At 37.6% G+C, this 21,821-nt stretch overlaps 1 protein-coding gene across 2 annotated transcripts in view; it reads right to left on the bottom strand.

The window, feature by feature from the left end:
* SWT1 (SWT1 RNA endoribonuclease homolog) overlaps positions 1 to 21,821 on the bottom strand; it is a 95,323-nt gene that overhangs the window by 12,334 nt on the left and 61,168 nt on the right. For both annotated transcript variants that reach the window (XR_013334921.1, XM_077763270.1), the window contains exons 17-18: positions 4,479 to 4,545; positions 1,557 to 1,621 (exon numbers count right to left, since the gene is read on the bottom strand). Coding sequence is in view for 1 of the 2 variants with exons in the window: in XM_077763270.1 (XP_077619396.1) it covers positions 1,557 to 1,621; positions 4,479 to 4,545 (132 nt within the window). In the remaining variant the exon portion in view is untranslated. The remainder of the gene's footprint in view (positions 1 to 1,556; positions 1,622 to 4,478; positions 4,546 to 21,821) is intronic.

The raw sequence follows: 21,821 nt of genomic DNA, 5'->3' as shown, positions 1-21,821 counted from the left end.
TATATATATATATATATATATCTTCTTTATCCATTCATCAATCAGTGGACATTTAGGCCATTTCCATATTTTGGCTATTGTAAATAATGCTGCCATAAACATAGGGGTAGTGCATGTATCCCTCTGAATTAGTGTTCTTATATTCTTTGGGTAAATACCCAATTGTGCAATTACTGGCTTGTAGGGTAGTTCTATTCATAACTTTTTCAGGAACTTCCATATGGTGTTCCAGAGTGGCTGCACCAGTTTGGATTCCCACCAAAGGTGTACGAGTGTTCCTTTTCTCCTCACATCCTTGACAATACCTGTGGTTTACTGTATATTTTATTTTAGCCATTCTGACAGGTGTGGGGTGATACTTCGTTGTAGTTTTGTCATGCATTTCCCTGAGTGATGTTGAGCATCTTTTCATGTGTCTTGGTCATCTGGATGTCTTCTTTGGAGAAATGTCTGTTCATGTCTTCTGCCCATTTTTAAATTGAATTGTTTTTTGGGGTATTGAGTTTTATAAGGTCTTTATATATTTTGGATACTAACCCTTTATCAGATATGTCATTTGTAAATATCTTCTCCCAAGTAAGTTGTCTTTTAGTTTTGTTGATTGTTTCCTTTGCTGTCAGAAGCTTTTAATTTTGATGTAGTCCCAATAGTTTATTTTTGCTATAAACAAAATTATTTTTTAAAAGAATATATATGATACTATTAAGTACATAAGCAGGTTAAATTGGTCAACATATATTTATTGATACAGACAGCCATAAAGATGAGAATTATAAGCACACATCTCGAAGGAGAGGATGGAAGGGAGGATACACATATAAGGATGAGTAAAGGTCTGTTTTGTCAACTAAATGGTAGGCATGAGTATTTGTTATACTAGTTCTTCTTCGAAACATGGTCTGGGGAAAATCACGGCCTGTGAGGTCAAAGAGGTCAGAGCTATTTTCATAATAAGACTAAGGCACAATTTGCCTTTTGCATTCTCATTCTTGCAAGAATGTGCAACCATTTTCTGATGGCATATGACATGGCATTATCAAAGCAGACTCCATTCAAAAGCAGCTTTGAGGACCCATCTGTCTTGACTTAAACCAGACATGAAGAGATTTGCAAAAGTGTAGAACCTCCCTCTTTTTGTTTGGGGAAAAATATTTTCATAATTATATGCTCCTTGTCTTAATGTGTAATTGCCTAGTTATTATTATTTTGAGATGATTAAATATTTAAATTTTTTTCAACTGTAATTTATAATACAGCAAATATAGGTAGAGATGACCTACATAAAAAAAATCTTTCGGGTCTTCAACAGTTTTGTAAAATATAAAGGAGTCTTGAGGCCAAAATATTTGAGAACCACATTAAACCTTAAACCTACCTTTATACCTGCATACACGCCAAACTCTTGTGTATGTATGGACCATTACGCATTAATAAAGGTAAGATACAATCAGTGTAGTGAAGACCTACAAAGAGCGCCCTCTGCCGGCCTGTCAAGTGGTGCCATAAAGGGCAGGAGCCTAGGACAAGAGCAGATCTGTAATACGGGAGGGACTTACCGATACTCGGTCTGTGAGACGCAATCATAAAGCTCCTGGGCAGTGAACTGGACATTTTTATTTACCTGAAAAGAACCAAGACGTAGTTATTTCAGATACATATGGAGCAACTAAGCAGAAAGAGCACAGTTAGAGTGACCCATATTCTGAGGGAGAATGTCAAGTTTCCAGAGTTTCCAAGTCACTGGAACAATCAGAGCAGGAACAGTCAGAAGTCTGGTGATCGCAATGCTAGGCTAACACCCAACTATGTGTAAAAATACTAGTCCTATTGTCACAACTTAATCTGTTCACAGAACCAGAAGAGATCTGTGGTTCTGGGGTTGGTGGGAGTTACGTAGATAATCTTGTAGATCAAGTGGAAAGAAAAAAAATGTGTTCTTCACGAAACACTAAATTCTACTACTACTGGCTCTTATCAGTAGATTCAGGCTTCAAGGCGCCTGGGTGGCTCAGTTGGTTAAGTGTCCAACTTCAGCTCAGGTCATGATCTCACAGTTCATGAGTTCAAGCCCCATATCAGGCTCTGTGCTGACAGCTCAGAGCCTGGAGCCTGCCTCGGATTCTGTGTCTCCCTCTCTCTGCCCCTCCCCCACTTGTGCTCTTTCTCTCTTTCTCAAAAATAAACAAACATTAAAAAAAATAGATTCAGGCTTCAACTAGCCTAGCATTTTAGAAGATTTCTAATGCATACATTCAGTATTTCTTTTCTTAAAAAAGCAAAAAAATTTAAAGAAGCTAAAATAATTACATTTAAAGGACTAGAGTAGATTTGGGGTCATACAGGTAGACGATTTTATTTACTTATTTTAAGGTTTATTTATTTTTAAGAGAGAGAGAGAAAGAGAAAGTGGGAGAGGTGCAGAGAGAGAGGGCGACAGAGGATCTGAAGCAGGCTCCATGGTGTCAGCAGAAAGCCCCATGCAGGGCTCAAACTCATGATCACAACCTGAGCCGAAGTCAGATGCTTAACTGACTGAGCCACCCAGACACCCCTATTTATTTACTTTTCAAGTAATCTCTGAACCCAATGTGGGGCTCGAACCTACAACCCCAAGATCAAGAGTCTCATGCTCTACTGACTGAGCCAGCCGGCTGCCCCAGGTAGACTATTTTAAAAGCGGAAGTAGCCACACCTTGCTTATATCCTGAACATTAGAAATAATTCAAGCTGAAAGAAAAAATTCACTATTCAATTCTAATAACACATGAGTATTATAGCTGACCTTACTGAAGAGCCTTCTCTTTTATTTAAATACTAAGTTTATAAACTGTTAGGAAAGGGCTACTTGAGAAAAAGTTTGATTTACAGACATTTTCTAAAGAAATGTCTTTTTCAAACTATCAAGGTCTCAATATTTAAACTAATATTTTTAAGTTCATAAATATAATTCAGATATAATTTACAATATTATAAATACAAAAAAATATTATAAATACAAAAGTCCTTGATCATATAAAAATAAGTCATGACACACACTTGGAGGACACAGTGATTGAATTCTGTATTTTTTGAGGCTTACTATTGATTTAGGCTATATTTTACTTATGTGCAGGGAAGAATCTGGAAATTAATAAATTCTTTTTTTTTTTATATTTATTTTTGAGAGAGAAACAGAGTGAGACAGAGTGCAAGCAGGAGAGGGGTAGAGAGAAAGGGAGACACAGAATCTGAAGCAGGCTCCAGGCTCTGAGCTGTCAGTACAGAGCCCAATGTGGGGCCTGAACCCACGAACTGTGAGATCATGACCTGAGCCGAAGTTGGACATTTAACTGACTGAGCCACCCAGGTGCCCAAGAGAGATTCTTTTTCTCAGATAACTCAACAAACAGCACAGTGCTGAAATTTTCAGAAATTCTGAATCAGTGATGGAAAACACAACTTTTTCTATAAAACAGGTAACACCACTGAACACTTACTCTGTGTCTGGTCCTGTTTGAGGCACTTCATATATGTTAAATTATTTAGTCTTTAAAGAATATCTATAATTTATCTATTGATGTTATTCCCATTTTACAGATGAAGAAACTGAGGCAAAGAATCAAATAGCTTTTTTAAGAGCACACAATTAATAAGGGGTAGAACCAACATTTGAACACAGGTAGTTTGATCCCAGTTGGTGTTCTTAATAGTTACATCCAAAAAGTTAAAGAGCAAACCAGGAGTAAAAGTGAATATGTCTTAAAAAGTTTGACTCCATAAGAAATATAAGACCTGAATATATGTCACATTCCTTCATTTAGAACATTAAAAAAAATTACACACACACACACACACACACACACACACACACACACACACAGAAAGAAAGAACATACAGGAACATGGGCAAAGAAACTGAAGATCTACAGAATACTTTCCCTGGATCAGCACTGATGGGTTATGTGATAAACAGCCTTCAAGTTATAATACATCGGAGCCACAGCTCTAAGCTCTACCATCAGGGCCATATTCTGCTGCTACAGAGGAAATGAAATGATAGCTTTCCTCTTCGCTGATCACCGAATCTCAAATAGAGGCGGTTCTTTCTCCCGAGGGGCCATCTGTGTATGTGAGCTGAGCGGGGTGTAGTCACAATGACTCAGATATTGGGATTTAGCATCTGAGGACCAGAGATACTAAACACCCGCAGTGTTGCACACAATGAAGAAATGACCTGTTCGAAACGTCAGCAGCACCCCTAATGACAAACAATTCTGTGTTGGGAGAAAGTGTAGGATTATAGAACTCTCTGTTTTTTACCTCAAGAATGAAAGAAAAAGTTTAATAGGTTTTTTGACAAACCTCTGCGGCATTTAAGAATTTAAAGCAGATGTCAGTTAAATAGAATTCCAATGCATTTTAGAACTCTACCATGTTTATTTATAGTAAAACTTGTTTATGGTGGAAATATGATAAACATGTTAAAATATTTCTCATACCTCATACTTGATTAGGAAGTTATAGAGGGTCTCAACATCTTGATAATTACTGTTAGGGGCCAAAATCCTAAAAAATAAAATAAAAACAAAGGAATGGGAATGGATTAAAAAAAATAATAACACCTTGAACTTTTCCTCAAAACATATCCCTACTGTGAGATAATTTACTGTATGATAAAGTTATTCAAATGTTTACAAATTCTGGTTTTTATTTATCCATTAAAAATTATAAGACCATCAGTTTAATTCAACACAGATCACTTTATTAAAATACTTTTTTATATTTTATGCTTATTTATTTTGTGCTTATTTCTTTTATGCTTATTTATATTGATACTTACATCACCATTTAGTCAATAACCATAAGCATTCTTACATGAAATTTACCTTTTGAGTTACAATCATACATATTTCTCAAAAGGTAGATAGAAATGGGAGGTGCCTTTACACTCCATACTTTCTAAGCAGCAGGTAATACTTGAAAAGTTCCCACAGAAATGCTCAACCAGTCCAAGTGGACAACTGATTAAATTATCAGGCAACATAAAAGAAAGCCTAATAAGAGATTTCTGACTAAGTTCAAATAATACTATTTGACTATCAGCCTAGCGTTCTATGAAAAAGCATGAGTAATCAGTATGTCCACTGCTGAGAATAACACTGATTCATAGAATAACAATGGAAAGGAACATAAATTACATAAAAATATAAATATGTAAGTAACAGAAACATAAAAACAACAAATGGGAACAAGGGAAACATAAAAATAAAGGAAACGGAAAAACATATTTCTCCATCTAGCATTAAAGTACTTTTTTTTTATACTAAGGATTTTTGAACCCTTTTAGGGTGAAGCCTTTTTCTTCTAGAAAATAAAGGAAAAAAAGGAAAGCAGTCCTTTTGTTATGGTATAGTGATGATAAGCCTTGCCTGCCTGCCTGCGTTTTCTAGATGTGTGACTTTGGGTGAGTAGTGACTTCTTTTCCTTCTCTGTTAATGTGGATGGTAGCAGTTCTCACTCCATAGTATTAGCAGATAAAGAGGTTCCTTAAGAAAAGTCTTTATAACAGTGTCTGACAGCCAGCCAGCACTATATATATATAATCAATTATAATAGTAACATAACAACTATGACCATCTAATAGTTTCAGGCCACAGAATAACAGCACAGTGCTCTAACTAATGAGAAATCAAGCTATCTCAACTGATTCTTAAAATCCAAGTGCCTTTTACTTACAATGTCTCTAGGTCCTCACATGCTTGATACCTTCAGCCTTCAGAGTTAACTGATCTCAATAACCTTAATTAAATCTTTAAACTATTTGGTTTTTATTAGACTTGTGGGAAAGCTTTTATAAATCATTTTGTCAAGATACAGTCAAATTTTTAAAGGGGCTATACTCCTTTGGAGGAGATACATACAACATATAAAAATCTGCACAAGAATACTAGTTTCATGGAAAAAGCCTTTTTTTCTAAGCCCCCAACAAGTAATTTTAAAATACAAATAATCTCTGGAGCGCCTGGGTAGCTCAGTTGGTTGAGTGTCCTACTCTTGATTTCAGCTCAGGTCATGATCTCATGGTTCATGAGTTCAAGCCCCACGCCTGCTGTTAGCACAGAGACTGCTTGGGACTCTCTCTCCCTCTGTCTCTGCCCCTCCCCCACTTGCGCTTGCACGCACGCGCACGCTCTCTCTCTTCCTCTCTCAAAATGAATAAACTTTAAAATACAAATAATCTAATCAAAAAGATGGTCGGGGGAGAGAAGGATAGGTATGTAAGGGAGAATCCATAAATAATTCCTTTTAAATAATGAAAACAAAGCAATCTAGACAAATTAATCTTTCAGAAAGGCAATGGAAGAAAATAACATGTCCTACTTTTGTAACCAAATGTAAACAAACTATCAGTAATGTGGATATTCATTTTATAGCTCTGGATTATTTCCATAAAAGAGGGTAAGAAAATTAGATGTAACAAGATGCTTTACATTAAAAGCCTTAAAAATTCCAAGCCAGTATCACAAAAGAAAGTACTTTACCAGAGAATAAAATGAACATTTCTCTGTCCCGAAATCCTTCACAGAAAAATTGGTTTTAGGTAAATTAGTCATTTATCTATAGCAACAAATCATATCCAAAGTAAGAAATAAAGAAAATAATTACATCATCCTACTTTTCTGATTAGCAACAAAGTGAAACAATTTTAAACTCCCAACTTGTTTTCTTTCTTTTTAATTTTTTTTTAATGTTTTATTTATTTCTGAGAGAGAGAGAGAGAGGCATATTCACATACAGTGCAATAGTGGTTTCAGAAGTAGAGGTCAGTGATTCATCACTTATATACAACACCGAGTGCTCATCACAAGTACCCTCCTTAATACCCATCACCCATCTAGCTCATCTCCCCACCCACCTCCCCTCCATCAAGCCTCAGTTCTCTATTGTTAAGAGTCTCTTGTGGTTTGTTTCCCTCTCTCCTCTTTCCACCTCCACCCCACCCCAGCCTTTCCCCATATTCATCTGTTTTATTTCTTCTTTTTTAAAAATGTTTTATTTATTTCTTAGAGAGAGAGAGAGAGAGAGAGAGACAGTGTGAGCAGGGGAGGGTCAGAGAGAGAGGGAGACACAGGATCCGAAGCAGGCTCCAGGCTCTGAGCTAGCTGTCAGCACAGAGCCCGATGCGGGGCTCGAACCCACCAACCGCGAGATCATGACCTGAGCAGAAGTGGGATGCTTAACCGACGGGGCCACCCAGGCACCCCCCAACTTGTTTTCTTTTTAACAGTTTTACTAAGGTACAGTTTACATACCATACATTCATTCATTCAACAACTCAATGATTTTTAGTAAGTTTACAGAGCTGTACAATGATCCCCATGATCTAATTTTAGAAAGTCTTCTTCACTGCAAACAGTTCCCTACTGCCCATGTGTGGTCACTTTCTGTTCTTGCCTCCAATCCCAGCCCCAGGCAGCCACTAAGCTATCTTCTGTCCCTATAGTGTTGCCCTTTCAGATTACATTGTTTTCTGAGTTTGTAAGTTCTTTCCCATCTCATGGTCACAAAGCACAGCTGTAACTATAAATGATATCATACTATAATTCAGAGTCCAGTGGGGGAGTCAAAATCTAGTGGATAACAGCTAAAGCCCACAATGTATTTGTTAAGTATAAAAAAGCAAGGTGCATACCAAAGATGCCCAAAAGTAGAACAAGAGACCCTTTATTCTCTCATTCAACAAACATTTGGGACCTACTACGAGCCAAGCTCTGCTCCAGGCCCTTGGATACATCAGTGAACAAAAAGACAAAGACGCATGGTAGACCAATGCATCATAACTCTAAAGGGTTTGTGAAAGAAAAAAATCCTGACCGAGCACTAGAAGATAACGAAGGAAGAAAAATATCTCATTGTTATGCATTTGACAATCTCTTCCCACTTGTCAATTACTACGTGTAAACAAACAAGTTTAGAAGTTATTCTAACGATGAAACACAGGAATTTTAAGTTTCTAAGGAAGAAGTCATTTGCTCCAAATACAAAGATTTGATTATCTCTAAATATCACAAAATTATATTCTAATGAAGAAAGGCATATTGGTATGTCAGTATCATTCACAGATATATTACTTTTATAATCAGACTAAAACTATACATACTATAGTTTTTAACTAGGCTATACATTACAAAATTCATTATAAAATGTACTATTCTTTGTCCCTTTAATTTAAAATTTATGGTTTTGAGATAAACTGAATCCTAATCGGACAATCTTTATTAAAATACATTCAATTTATGGGGTGCCTGGGTGGCTCAGTCAGTTCAGTGTCTGACTTCAGCTCAAGTCATGATCTCTCGATCCGTGGGTTCAGGCCCCGCATCAGGCTCTGCGCTGACAGCTCAGAGCCTGGAGCCTGGTTTGGATTCTGTGTTACCTCTCTCTGTCCCTCCACCACTCATGCTCGGTCTCTCTGTCTCAAAAATAAATAAACATTAAAAATATATTGAATTTAGTGTTGAATTTAGACTTCATTATGTCCTATGAACTCTGAGTTTATGAGAACGGAATTTGGCCTGGTACTAAAATAATTGCCAACTTTCACTAACAAGAAGTACAGTTTGTTGAAAATATATAAAAAAATAAATGGGAGAAAACTGCTTTATGGACTTCTATGCCTTAGTAATTCCCCACACAGAAATTCTTGAGCGGTCAGCCTTCTCTATAGCTTTCTCATTTTGTATTCTTATACAAATGTGAAAACAAAAGACACTTATAATGAAAGTCCAGAATTATCCTCCAGTGGCAACTTTTAAAAATAACAGAATGAAGAAATTCCCCTTAAAGGAAATGAAATACTTTTTCAGAAAATGGCCATTTTTAATTTATAAAAATGTCCACCTTTGTCTTTTCAAGAGAAATTCACAATGATCAATAAGTATTTATCAAATGCATACTATTTTCTCAAAAGGGTATTTTACTAAAATGATACTAGCTATGGAATAGAAGAGAAAATTAAAAGACATGGTTTCCTACCTTCAAGTTGTTTGTAACCTGGAAATTTCACTTTGGAATTCTGGAATCAGGATTAGGGAACAGACCTCTGAAATAGGATGCAGTCCTCAGCTCACAGATTATTTATAAACCATATCTGATCTGAATCCACTTTGGTTTCTTTTAGAATAGCATCAATAACATATAATGTCTTCCTGAACACTTACTCAGACACTGCCACTGCCTTACATATTACATACATCATCTCTAATTCTTTTAACACCACACTCTCAGTTATATGACCTTGATCAAATTATCTCCCTTTCTGCACCTCCACTCCTCACCTGTGAATGGGGAGAAAGTAGTAAATATTACCAGTTTTCAGATATAGAGACCAAAGGTGAGATTGTAAAAATCTGCTCAAGATTATAGAGTGGTGGTAGGTATCTCTATCGGATTGACTCTGAAGCCTGTGCTTTTTCCACTAATAAAAAGGATAACCACCACTATCTTCTTGCCTTTAAATGATTTTATAAAGTCAATGAAATAATCTTTTAAAATAGCTAGAGAGGGACACCTTGGTGAATCAGTAGGTTAAGCGTCTGATGCTTGATCTCAGCTCCAGACTTGATCTCAGGGTTGTGAATTCAAGCCCTGTGTTGGGCTCTGTGTTGGGCGTGAAGTCTATTTAAAAAATAGTAGTAATAAAATAGCTAAAGAATTTTAAATGTAAGCAAAGAAATGCTTTAATTTGCTGTTTACCAAATGTTTCTGGTAAACTGTCCTGTGTATGTTCAAACACTTGATCTTTGTAGCTGTTACAGCTTTCTCAAAGCCGCAAAGGAAATTAGTACCAGAACCAACACTTAACAGAAGCCCTGACACTTAACCACAGAAGAACTTTGAGTTTTCTTTTTAATCTATGAGCAATTAGCATTAAGTAGGCAACATGTTAATCTGAATTACACAAATTTCATTTCCATTTTGTCCAATATCAATATATCTCTTTAAGAAAAAAAAAAAGACTATCCAATCAAAATTTTTAAAAAGAAGTTAAGGAGTGCCTCAGTCAGTTGGGCATCCGACTTTGGCTCAGGTCATGATCTCACTGTTCATGAGCTCGGGCCTGAAGCCTGCTTTGGAGTCTGTGTCTTCCTCTCTCTTTGCCCCTCCCCACTTGTGCTCTGTTTCTCTCCCTCTAAAAAACTAAACATTAAAAAAAAAAAAAAAGACAGAAGTGGGGCGCCTGGGTGGCTCAGTTGGTTAAGCATCCGACTTCGGCTCAGGTCATCATCTCACGGTTCATGGGTTTGAGCCCCGCATCGGGCTCTGTGCTGACAGCCAGCTCAGAGCCTAAAGCCTGTTTCATATTCTGTATCCCTCTCTCTCTCTGACCCTCCCCTGCTCACGCTGTCTCTCTCTCTCTCTCTCAGAAATAAGTAAAAACATTTAAAAAAAACTTTTTAAAAAAGACAGAAGTTAATAGAATGTGACTGAAATTAAATATCAAACAATTGCATTAAAATGGACTAATTTTTAAGTTACAATTTTGAAAATTGAAACAAAACTCTTCTCCTAATTAGGAAAAATAGAGCAACAGACTCAGGAGCGGGAAAAGAAGTCTAGAATATTCAAGTTTTATATCTAATTCTAGACATACAAAAGAAGAGAGAGCATGTTCTTGGATATTTATAAATCATAACTTACATCCCACAGAACTGAATAAATTATGTTCCCTGCTGGCAAGACAAAGTTTTACATTAATACAGTATTTTAAATAGTTTTGAGAGTGAAAACATTAATATGTTTATTTAAAAGTAATTATATGGCTTATTTCATTTAGCATAATGTCCTCAAGGTTCATCCACATTGTAGCAATACCAAATTTCCTCCCATTTTAAGGCTGGAATAATATTCCATTGTATGTATTACACCATAATGCATATCCATTCATCTGCTGGTGGGCACTTAGGTTGCTTCCATCTTTTATCTAGTGTGAATAATGCTGCCATGAACATGGGTGTGCAAATACATCTGAGACCCTGTTTTCAATCCTTTTGTGTATATAATTAGAGTAGTGGCTGTCAGAGGCTGTAGGGAGGGGGAAATGAAGCTTTCAGAGGCTGGGGGAAGGGAACAGTTTTAGTTGTGGAGATGGGATAAAAGTTATAGAGGTGAAAAGTTAGAGAGATGGATGGTGGTGCGATGGCTACGCATTATGAATATATTTAATACCACATTAATACGTTTTTAAGTACGCTTAAAAATGGTAAAGATGGTAAATTTTATGGTGTATTTTGCCAAAATAAAAAAATCAGATTAAAAAAAGTAACTATACAGACTGAAAAGGTTTGGTTATGGCATTATTTGAAATACTTGTTTTACATTCTCTAGGCTAAGAACTGATTCGAGGCTTAACTATTATTATGAGCCACTGTTACGTCATTATTGGGGATAACATAATTTATTCAGCATCTAACCAGTGCCAGGAACTGAACAAATGCTATTTCTAATCTCTGCAATTTAAGAAAGGAACTATTAAAAACTCCATTTTCTAGATTAGGAAACAAATACAAACAGGTTAACCTATCTTGGTGACAGTAAATTGATGGAACTAAGATTCAACTGCTGGTTCAATTCTGACTCTCAGAGCTCTGTTTTTTAATGTTTATTTATTTTTGAGAGAGAGACAGAGTATGAGCAAAGGAGAGGTAGAGAGAGGGAGACAGAGAATCCAAAGCAGGCTCCAGGCTGAGCTGTCAGCACAGAACCTGATGTAGGGCTCAAAATCTCACAGACTGTGAGATCATGACCTTAGCTGAAGTTGGAGGCTTAACCGACTGAGCCACCCAGGCGCCCCTCTTGTCATTTTAATATAGTGACATACCTAGACAATACTACCAAACTGGATTTTGCTGATGATTTAAGTTATATTACTTATAAACTGGGTGAGAATTGACCACATTGACAATGAGGAAACACTCAACCATGATAAAAGTCTTAGGTCTTAGAGCATACCCCCCTTTTTTGGGTCACTTATTACAAATAAAATTGAAATCATATGTTCTCCATCGTTAATTTGGTGGAATCAGCTATGCAAACAGGAGATATCCATCAGCCCTAAATTTTGAAAAAATACCGTACATAATTAAAACTGGTAAAAAGAAGGGTGCCTGAGTGGCTCAGGAGCTTAAGCGTCCAACTTCAGTTCAGGTCATGATCTCGAGGTTTGTGGGTTCCAGCCCTGCACTGGGCTCTGTGTTGACAGTTCAAAGCCTGTAATCTGCTTTAGATTCTGTGTCTCCCTCTCTCTCTGCCCCTCCCCTGCTCTCACTCTGTCTCTAAAAAAATAAACATTAAAAAAATAATAAACTTGAAAAAAATTTTAAAAACTGGTAAAAAGAAAAAAATTAAATGATTAAAACAAATTAGACAAATTATTTTATGTTCCTGTTTTCCCTTTGGAGACAAAGAACGCTACAAGGAGATTATACTAATTAGATACAGGTATTAAATACAGGAACTTTTAAATAATTTAGTCAAAATTAATAATTGAAATCTGATTTACTCAGAATACTGGCAATCTTTTTTCTTCTCTAAAGTTGGTGGTGGGACAAGAGTTTATAGGTAATTTTAATGACTGCATTTGTAATTATAAAGGCAATTTTACAGAAGCAAAATATGATTCTGCTAAAGGAACATACTATATGGTTTACTTATATGCTAGACACATATATACCTACACTAAAAATACACGGACAAATACAAAGCTTTCTGTCAATTTTGTAGAAAGGTTAAAATACTATGTATCCATATGCTTTTCACTTATCCTTTTATCTGGATCATTAGCCGGTACCTCCAGTGTATTTTCTACATTGGTATTTAAGCATAATAATATAATGGTTAGGGGCACTTGGGTGGCTCTGTTGGTTAAGCAGGTTAAGCATCTGACTCTTGATTTCAGCTCAGGCCATGATCCCAGGGTCATGGATTTGAGCCCCAGGTCAGGCTCAGCACTGAGCATGGAGCCTGCTTAAGATTCTCTTTCTCTCTCCCTCTTCTTCTCTCCCCCACTCACGCTTTCTCTCTCAAATAAATAAATGTATGTATGTATGTATGTTATAATCTCAGTCTTTCTGGAATCAGTCTGAAAAGTAAAAGAGCAGGGATTGAAACCCAAGCAAGATGGCTCCAGTGTCCATGTTCCCACCCACTATACTAAATGCCTCTAGATATATACAACATGTGAGATGAACACTCATCCGAAAATGTGGTTTGCAAATATATGGCTGACAGAACCTTAAGGATCATCCAATTCTAATCAAGTTCATCACATCTCCTTAAGAAACAAGAATGCAATGAAAGCAACATACGTAACACTGGTATCTGTCTGTCCAGTTGTGTTTCAACATTTTGAGAGAACTATCAGACTGACAGAGTTGATGAAAAGTAATAGTCTACGTAGAACTTGGGAAAAGGGATTAAAGAAAAAGAATTTCCCTGCCTAAGGGCAAGGCTGACCTGACTGAAGGGCAGATTAAGCTCTAGAGTAAAGAGATCGCTTTAGCTTGAGGCCAACAATCGCAGGTGGTCAGCAAGAAAATGTGGTAATAATATAGTTTGCAGTGTAAACTTTCCTCTAGGAGTTTATAAATATTTTGGTTCAGGTACTGATTTCAATGTAAATAAGTAAACAAGCATACTGATATATCAGCTTACTTTGTTCTAAATTTGATTACTGTGAGTCTGAGAAGGTTTCAGTAAACTGATAAAATTCCTAAACTTGCGAGTTTGGGGATGGAACTCTCTACACGTTACTAAGGAATCATGACACTAAGGTCCAGGTGGTCAGGCAGTTTCTTTCTAATTGTTTCTGCACCTATTGATTATCACATGTTAACTCTTGTGTGGAGTGGGATATATTGAGTTCCTGCCCTTAAAGAGCTTACCATCTCGTCTCTCTTTAAAACAGGTAGTATAAACAAGAGAAAATCGACGGGGACTAATGCTCGTTGTTCCCAAACAGGAAAACAAGGTAGCTGAGGTAAAAGGGATGGAAAGAAGAACTTTTACTCACTGTATATCCTTTTTTTTTGCCTTATGAATTCTTTTTAAGCAACGTAAAATTATTATTTATTTTTAAACAATTAAACACAATTATTTACAATTGGGCAAAAAGAACTGATGGACTAGAAAATAAATCTGAGGAAATTATTCAGAATATGGCACAGAAGGATAAAAGAGATGGAAAAAACAAAAACAAAAAAGGAGGTGAGAGAGATGGCTCAGAGGAAGAGAGGCAGGAATAGGAATTCCAAAATAAGAGGAGGAGAAGAATGGGGGAAAGGCAACGATGGAGGAGATAATGAATGAGTATTTCTGGAATCGAAAATGTGAGTCTTCAGACTGACGAAAGCACACCACACCTCAAGAAAGATAAATGAAACAAAACCCATACCTAGATGTCCTGTGGTAAAACTGCCAAACATGTAAGTTACAGAGGAAAATCTTGAAAGCATTCACAGGAAAAAGAAGCCAGATAACCTACTGAGGAAAAACCATATACCGACAGCTGACTTCCCATTTCCAAGAGGATAGAAGATAATGAAATTTTGTCTTCAAAGTGCTCAGGGGAAATAGTTCGCAGCCTAGAACCCACACTCAGCTCAGGACCAATCAAGAATGGAGGCAAAACACCACCTGGAGTCAGAATGAGAGCACTTACCACTAAGGCTTTGATAGAAAAAGGAGTCAAACATTTGCTTCATCAGATAGAAAGCTGAATCCTCAAAGAGTAGGATGAAGGTAGCAGTGGGAAAATGCAAACACCTAATAAATATGACGGGCTAAAAACAAAAACTATTTTATATAAAAATAATTGGGGGGGGGTTAAAACAATGTGAACCTATAATGTCAGAAAGTATGGACGAGGAAGCCAAGAGGAGGGAGATGAGAATCTAAGTAGTCTTGATCCTTGTTTTACTCAGGATGTAAATAATCCTGATACTTTAGGCTTTATAAATCACATATGCACTTATTAGTTTAAGGGTAACCACAGAAAATAGAAATAGAATGTGCAACTTTCCAAAGAGAAGTGGGAGAAAACGAGGGCTGGAAAAATTAACAAGAGTACACGTGGGTCAATCCCATAAATGGCAAACGAGGACAAAGGATAAATACAAAAGGTAAAGTGACAGCACACAAGCCCACATACAGCACTCTGGGATGTCTTCATTGTGGAACTCCCAGCAAAGATCTTTAAAGGAATTTCAGTAGTTGAACGTGTATTTTTGGGAATATAGTTTTTGTTTAATAAGATGAATACAAACCAAGATTTTAGTTCAGTGATGAGCAAGAAGTGTCCCGTCATTTAAAATATCCCTTTGTATTGCATTAGGAAAGGTTGTTGTTTTAGTTCGTTCGTTCTGTGGGTAAAGGTCTGTGACCTCAATTAGTTAGCACTTCTGTGCCGCATTCTTAAAGCTTCCGTGGGGACTGTGGAACCTTAGAGGCGCCTGGGTGGCTGAGTCAGGTAAGCATCCAACTCCCGCTCAGGTCATGATCTCACAGTTTCTTGGTTAGAGCCCCACATCGGACTCCTTTCTGACTATATGGAGCCTGTTTGGGATTCTCTCTCTTTCCCTCTCTCTCCCCCACTAAATCCCTCCCTCTCAAAAATAAATAAATAAACTGAAAATAAAAGAACTGTTTAACCTTAAAAATTTCAACATTTGCAAAGGTAGGGTAGTATTTCTGGATCAATAAACCTGTTTGGAGCTTAAAAGATAAAAAAAAAAAAGGTGGTAGAAATAAGTCCAAATATACCCGTAAACATATTTATGTAAACAGATTTTACTTATTATCAAAAAACCGAGTCTAGCTTTATGCCATGTAGAAAACAAAAGAAATAATGACCCAGAATGTTTCGATATAAAGAGAAAATACTAACAAGAAAAGAAAAAGCTAGTCTGGCAGGATTAACACATGACAAAATAAACTTGAAGGGAAAAATTATTGGCAGTAAAGACCAATTAGCCCGGCAGATATACCATAACCTCACAATATAGAAAGCCAATGTTGACAGCGTTACAATTAAAAAAAGAAAAGCTTACAATCACAATTGGAAATTTCAACAAAAATCACAGAACTGCTCAGACAAAAATCAGCAACCATATACTAATATGAACAATGTACAATGAACACATTTGACCTAATGGACACGTAGAGAATCCTGTACCTTAAAAAAACAGAGGAAGAAAACAGAACGGAGTCAGGTGGCCCAAGTTTAAATGATGAGTTCGGTTTTAGACATTTAGGGTAGCAGCGGAAAGCTCACAACTCAACCAAGAAGAGAGGGAACACTGAAATAAGTTCAGGAAAGGGTTGGGAGTAGATGAGATCACAGAAGGAGAGCATATACAGGAGGGAAGGTGGTAGTGACAGTGTACATCTAGCGGTGAGTGTCTAGAAAACAAGGTGCAAAAGCATGGAGCGTATCAAGTTCCTGAAGTAACCAAATTTATCCTAGAAGTTTTATTCCATATTCACCTTTAATAGGTTTGGCAAGAAAGCATGGTTTAAAGAGGAAAACAGTAACAGCATTACTGTGAAACCTTGTGCTGAGACCTCAGAAGGCTCTAAGGTGCCTTGGAGAAACTTTCAGACAAAAGGCCCTTTAAGGGTCTTAAGAGTGTGCCTCACAAAATCTGCTGAACTGCCTTCCAGTGATCTTCGGGGCATTGCCCTGAAGCAGCTTCACAGGGAACCCAAGGGAGGGTTTAAACGCAAGGGCCTACTTCAAAGAAATTTGCGGTTGTGATTTTTGTCTAGTGGAGTGAACCCCATTAAGATTCATGGAAAAGCTTTTTGGGGGACTGTGACGGTAGAAGTACAACTACTTGGACTAAATGGGATAGAGGTAACACAAAGTGAAAAGAGGTTTTGGACTCCCTACCTCTTAGGAACAGGAAGAGGCTGAGAAGGCTCCTCAGTTGCAGCTTACTTTTCCTCCTGTCACAAAAGCTCAGAGGCTAAAACTAAGAACCCAGAGAGTAAAGAGCAGCTGTAAGTCATTCGCAGGCACCAGGACTGAGGTCTAATGAAGGAAGCGGTAGCCCGTGTGTAGCTGGATTTCTGAATGGCTAGGAATCCTGTGGCCTCATCCCACCTCCTGTTTTCCATCCCACCCCCACATTTTGTGTGTGAAGGTAGACAGCAGTTGTCCAGTGCCTGACTTGATTGTTATGTGTTGAGAGATGAGGTGAGCTAACTTGTCTCTTTAGTTCACAGTAAAACCAAAGAGAAATGGTACCCAAGGAGTCACACCCAAGTTTTGCCTCACCACACCTGGGCCGGACTTAAATAAGATCCTGGATTTTAGGCTAATGTCATCATAGGGTAAAACATGTGGTCTTGAGAAGAGGGATGAGGTATTTGGCTAAGGGAAGGCATGTAAACTGCTGTGTTCAGAAGGGAGACTGTGTTAGAGTATATTTTCCAAGATGGCCTCACCAGAAGATCTCTCATCTCACATGTTCTTCTTAGAATGTAATGTTGACATTCCTCCTCCTATCAACACGTGCCGTGCATGTTCCTTTCCCCTGAACTGAAGGTCTGTGACTACATGGAAAATGACATTATATAATTTCTGAGGCAATGTCTTTAAAAGCAAAAGAGCTTTCACCTGGCATTTTTGGACACTCTTGGAAACCAGCCTTCAGCCTGTGAGGAAGTTGAGGCTACATGGAGATGCTGATATTGGTGTTCTAGTCAACACCTAGCATCAGCCAGACTTTGAGATGCCACCAGATGCCACCGGACTACAAGTGCACAAGAGAGCCCAAGTGAGAACTGCCCAGCTGTGTCCAGTCAACCCCCAGGACGATTAGAGAAAATAAGTGATTGCCAATGTTTCAAGCCAAGAAGTTTTGAGATGATTTGCTGTGTAGCAGAACAGGGCGGGTGAGGTAAGGGAAATCAACCTCCAACTTCTAAATAAACTAAAGTATGAGTTTCTTGTGCAGCTTATCTTTGTACGGCACAACTGAACTGCTTTTGTCTCTTTCTTTCCGCTTACTCATATATTTGTTAGCTTTTTAGTGAAGATTCCCTCGATAAAGTCCTACTGTATCTTGGTTGAACTAAGAATCTCTCACGTAGAGTGAAGAGTGATCAGTTGCTCTGTTGGTGGTGGACAGACAGGATAGTGGCAGTAGGAACCAATCACCCTAGAGCCCAGGAAAGACACAGTCCTGAGTGAGAGGGTAGAAATCTGTAAAGAACAGGTGTGTAAACAATGGTGCTTTCCCATGTGTCATTACATCACAGAAGTATCCAAGTTGAAGAACTGGCAATACATTTCTGAACATGGAATTCTATTTAAAATGACTTTCAATACAAAGTTGAAAATGCATGGGTGTGAAAAGCATGTTGGTTCAGGTTATAACACCATTCTATCTCCTCAATTTCTCTGGAAATCTATACATTTATGAAAAAAGTTATTTTCTGGTTAATGGTACTGAAAATAAGTTGTATTTTCTTTGTTTTAAGGTCAGATGAGTGCTTGTACATTAGGCCCCAAGCTTAAGTGTTAAAGTAAGAATAACAATTACAGCTTAACTGAATGGAACACCCTGCACCGAAGAATGCTCTTTTCCTGCACACAAAATACTTCTTAGGATCACATCCACTTGCCTTATTGTTTACAATTATTTCCAAGCAATCTGTAGGAACTGCTGACTTTTAAAAAACAATCATAGTACTCATGTATTGTGCTCCTATGGTACAGAGGACACTGGGATCCAAGATCTTTTCTGAATGCGTTAAAAACCCTCTTCCATACCTCCAGATGTTCCCACTTTCTCCCCTTTGCTCTTCTGGTCCCTCCAACAGTATTGGACTTATGTATATTAAATTTTCTGTTTAAAATACCTAGAGTCATTTCTGTTTTCTTTTTTTTAAATTTTTTAATGTTTTATATATTTCTGAGAGAGAGAAAGAGAAAGAGAGAGAGAGAGAGAGAGAGTCAGAGAGAGAGGGAGATGCAAAATCCGAAGCAGGCTCCAGGCTCTGAGCTGTCAGCACAGAGCCTGATGTGGGGCTCGAACCCACAAACCGTGAGATCATGACCTGAGCTGAAGTCTGATGCTTAACTGACTGAGCCAACCAGGCGCCCCATTCATTTCTGATTTCTTGACTAAGCAGTGACTGAAACAGTACTTGTTGTCCGGAGAAGACTTATTTGGTATAATAATAGAGAAACCATTACCACTTACTTCCCTTGATTCTTGAATTCTACATTTTCTAAGGGGAAAAGGGCACCACATACAGCATTATTTAGGACAGCACCCGAACTCCAGAGGTTACAGCTGGTATGGTAAATAACGTTTTTACAGGTCGCTCCGGTGTTTTGCAAAGCCAGTTCCTTAGCTTAGTGTATAATAAAGACAATGAATTCCATATAGCCATAGCTGCCCTTTTGCTATAAAATTAGTTTCTCAGTTGTATGGCATATCAAGACAGTGGCCAAGATATCCCTTATATCAATAGATGGAGTTGCTGGCAGAATCACTACCGAGAAGGAAGGCAAGTCACCTCCAAAAGAAGTATCCATTCTGCCTCATGATGGAAGGGGTCTGAATCACTGCCACTAAGTGGCTTACTGGTCTCTGAGGGAATAATGCCTCACTGAATGCTTAGCTTTTGCCTCTACTGCTGACAGTTTGGGCTCTCAACAGTGGCAGCAGCCAGAGAAGGCTTCATGAGGTGAAGTCCCACGTTTGAGCTCACGTTATGTAAGATTGTCATTGTCCTTTTGTTTATGAGCTCCCTGACCAAACACTGGGGTGGCTAGGGAGACCCTGGCATCTACAGGACAGCTGATCTGATCCATCTGATTACTGAGTCTCCTCCGGATTGGGTAGCCTTTAGTGAGTATTCACATGGGACACAAATACCCTCATTACAAGGTGCCCATCCACAAACCGCTTCTCCAGATGTCCCTGTCCCCACACTTACAATCTTGTTTTTCCTAAGCTGTCAAACGAATCAGTAGTTACTGTTTATCAATCAGGCTTAATTCATCTCTCTGTTTCTCCCAACTATGGTGGGAGTTGAGGTCCCTGGAATTAGTCTTAACTTAGAGCAAGTAACTAGCAATCCCCTCAAAAGTCTTAGTATTTTCATTTTTTCCTACAACAGTCACCCTATTAAATGATACAAACTGTTTTGAAGAAGGCTGACTGGTATATACTCTTTGCAGTCCTTTATGCTCCACTAGTATACCAAAGTACTCACTTTTTAATGTATAGTATCAAAAGGGTTTAAAATAAAATCTAAATAGATTACCATATTTAATACAAGAAATATAATTTTGATTTTCATAATCTAGCTTAGCTCAACAATTCAGTTGGGGAAAATACATAGAATGCTGTCAAAAAGTAAACTAGCTTAATGATAGCAGAAAGAAAGACGAATTGGAAATTTACGATTTATAGTTTCAGCTACATTATTATGAAGGGTAAGCATATGCTAACTCTAGAAGGTTTATTTATATCTTATTAATAGGAATTGGCATACGAAAATGTTAGGCAATTCTAGGGGGTTTCTGATATACAATAAATATTTATTGACTGTCTTCTATGTAGAAAACACTGTCCTGAGCTGACTTTGGCTCAGGTCATAATCTCACAGTTCGTGGGTTCGAGCCCCGCGTTGGTTTCTGTGTTGACAGCTAGCTCACAGCCTGGAGCCTGTTGTCAGATTCTGTGTCTACTCTCTCTCTGACACTTCCCTGCTCACGCTCTCTCTCTCTCTCTCTCTCAGAAATAAGTAAAAACATTAACATTTTTTTTTTAAAAATCAACTCATGCTGGATAATTCAGTCAGATTAGTAGGTGGATGCCACATATTTTGTTAAGCGAATATAAATTTTACTATGTATTACATATAACATTTGACGTAAATGTTAAGTTAGAGCAGTGTTTATCAAACTGCAATGTAGATAACATAAAAAAGCTTTTACTTATAACTGTCTATGTTTTATATAATATATTACATATGCCTTATATAAGAAAGGTCTGGTTATATTCCCTGGATCTCAATCCCTCCCATTAGATCCAATCTTTCCTTCTACTAACCCTAATTTATAAAGTTGATTATAGACAGACCATGATTAAGTAATCAAGGATAATGTGGGACCCCACAAGCTATTTGGGAAAATTACTGGGAGCTCCATCATCTGTTTTAGACATAAATACCGTTTTTTAATCTCCTCAATCTCCTTCCTTCAGTCATTCTCCTTCCTCCTTTTCTTATTCTTTCCTTTTTTGGCTTAGACTCCTCTCTTCTGTATCACGTTTAAACTGTCTATGTTACCTATTCCTCAAATGTCATAAGGTAGTACTATTGGTAGCATTCAGCCCTAAAGAAGTTACTCTCCACCAGAAAGACTATAAAGAACTCATTCAATACTTTTCCTCCCCATCTATTATGTGTAGTGGTGATGCAGATATATATCTAAATATACAAAAGTAAGACAAAGAAAAGTAAGTAAAGTTTCTGCCCTAAAGGTATTCACAATCTCACAGAGCTGGTTACAGAATAGATGATAGGAAAGTTAAGTACAAAATGATTGCATGGAGGGGCCCCAGGGTGGCTCAGTCAGTTAAGCGTCTGACTCCTCATTTCAGCTCAGGCCATGATCCCATGGTCATGAGATCGAGTGCTGTGTCTGGAATCTGCACTAGGGGGTAGAGCCTGATTAAAGTTCTCTCTCTCCCTCTCCCTCTGTCCTACTTGCTTGCTCACTTGCTCCCTCTCCAAAAAAAAAAAAAAAAAAAAAAAAAAAA

This window comes from Crocuta crocuta, unplaced genomic scaffold (assembly GCF_008692635.1).
Source record: "Crocuta crocuta isolate KB4526 unplaced genomic scaffold, BGI_CrCroc_1.0 scaffold3, whole genome shotgun sequence".
Lineage (NCBI taxonomy): Eukaryota > Metazoa > Chordata > Mammalia > Carnivora > Hyaenidae > Crocuta > Crocuta crocuta.
The sequence above is the reverse complement of the archived record's forward strand: the minus strand, read 5'-3'. Positions and strand labels throughout refer to the sequence as shown.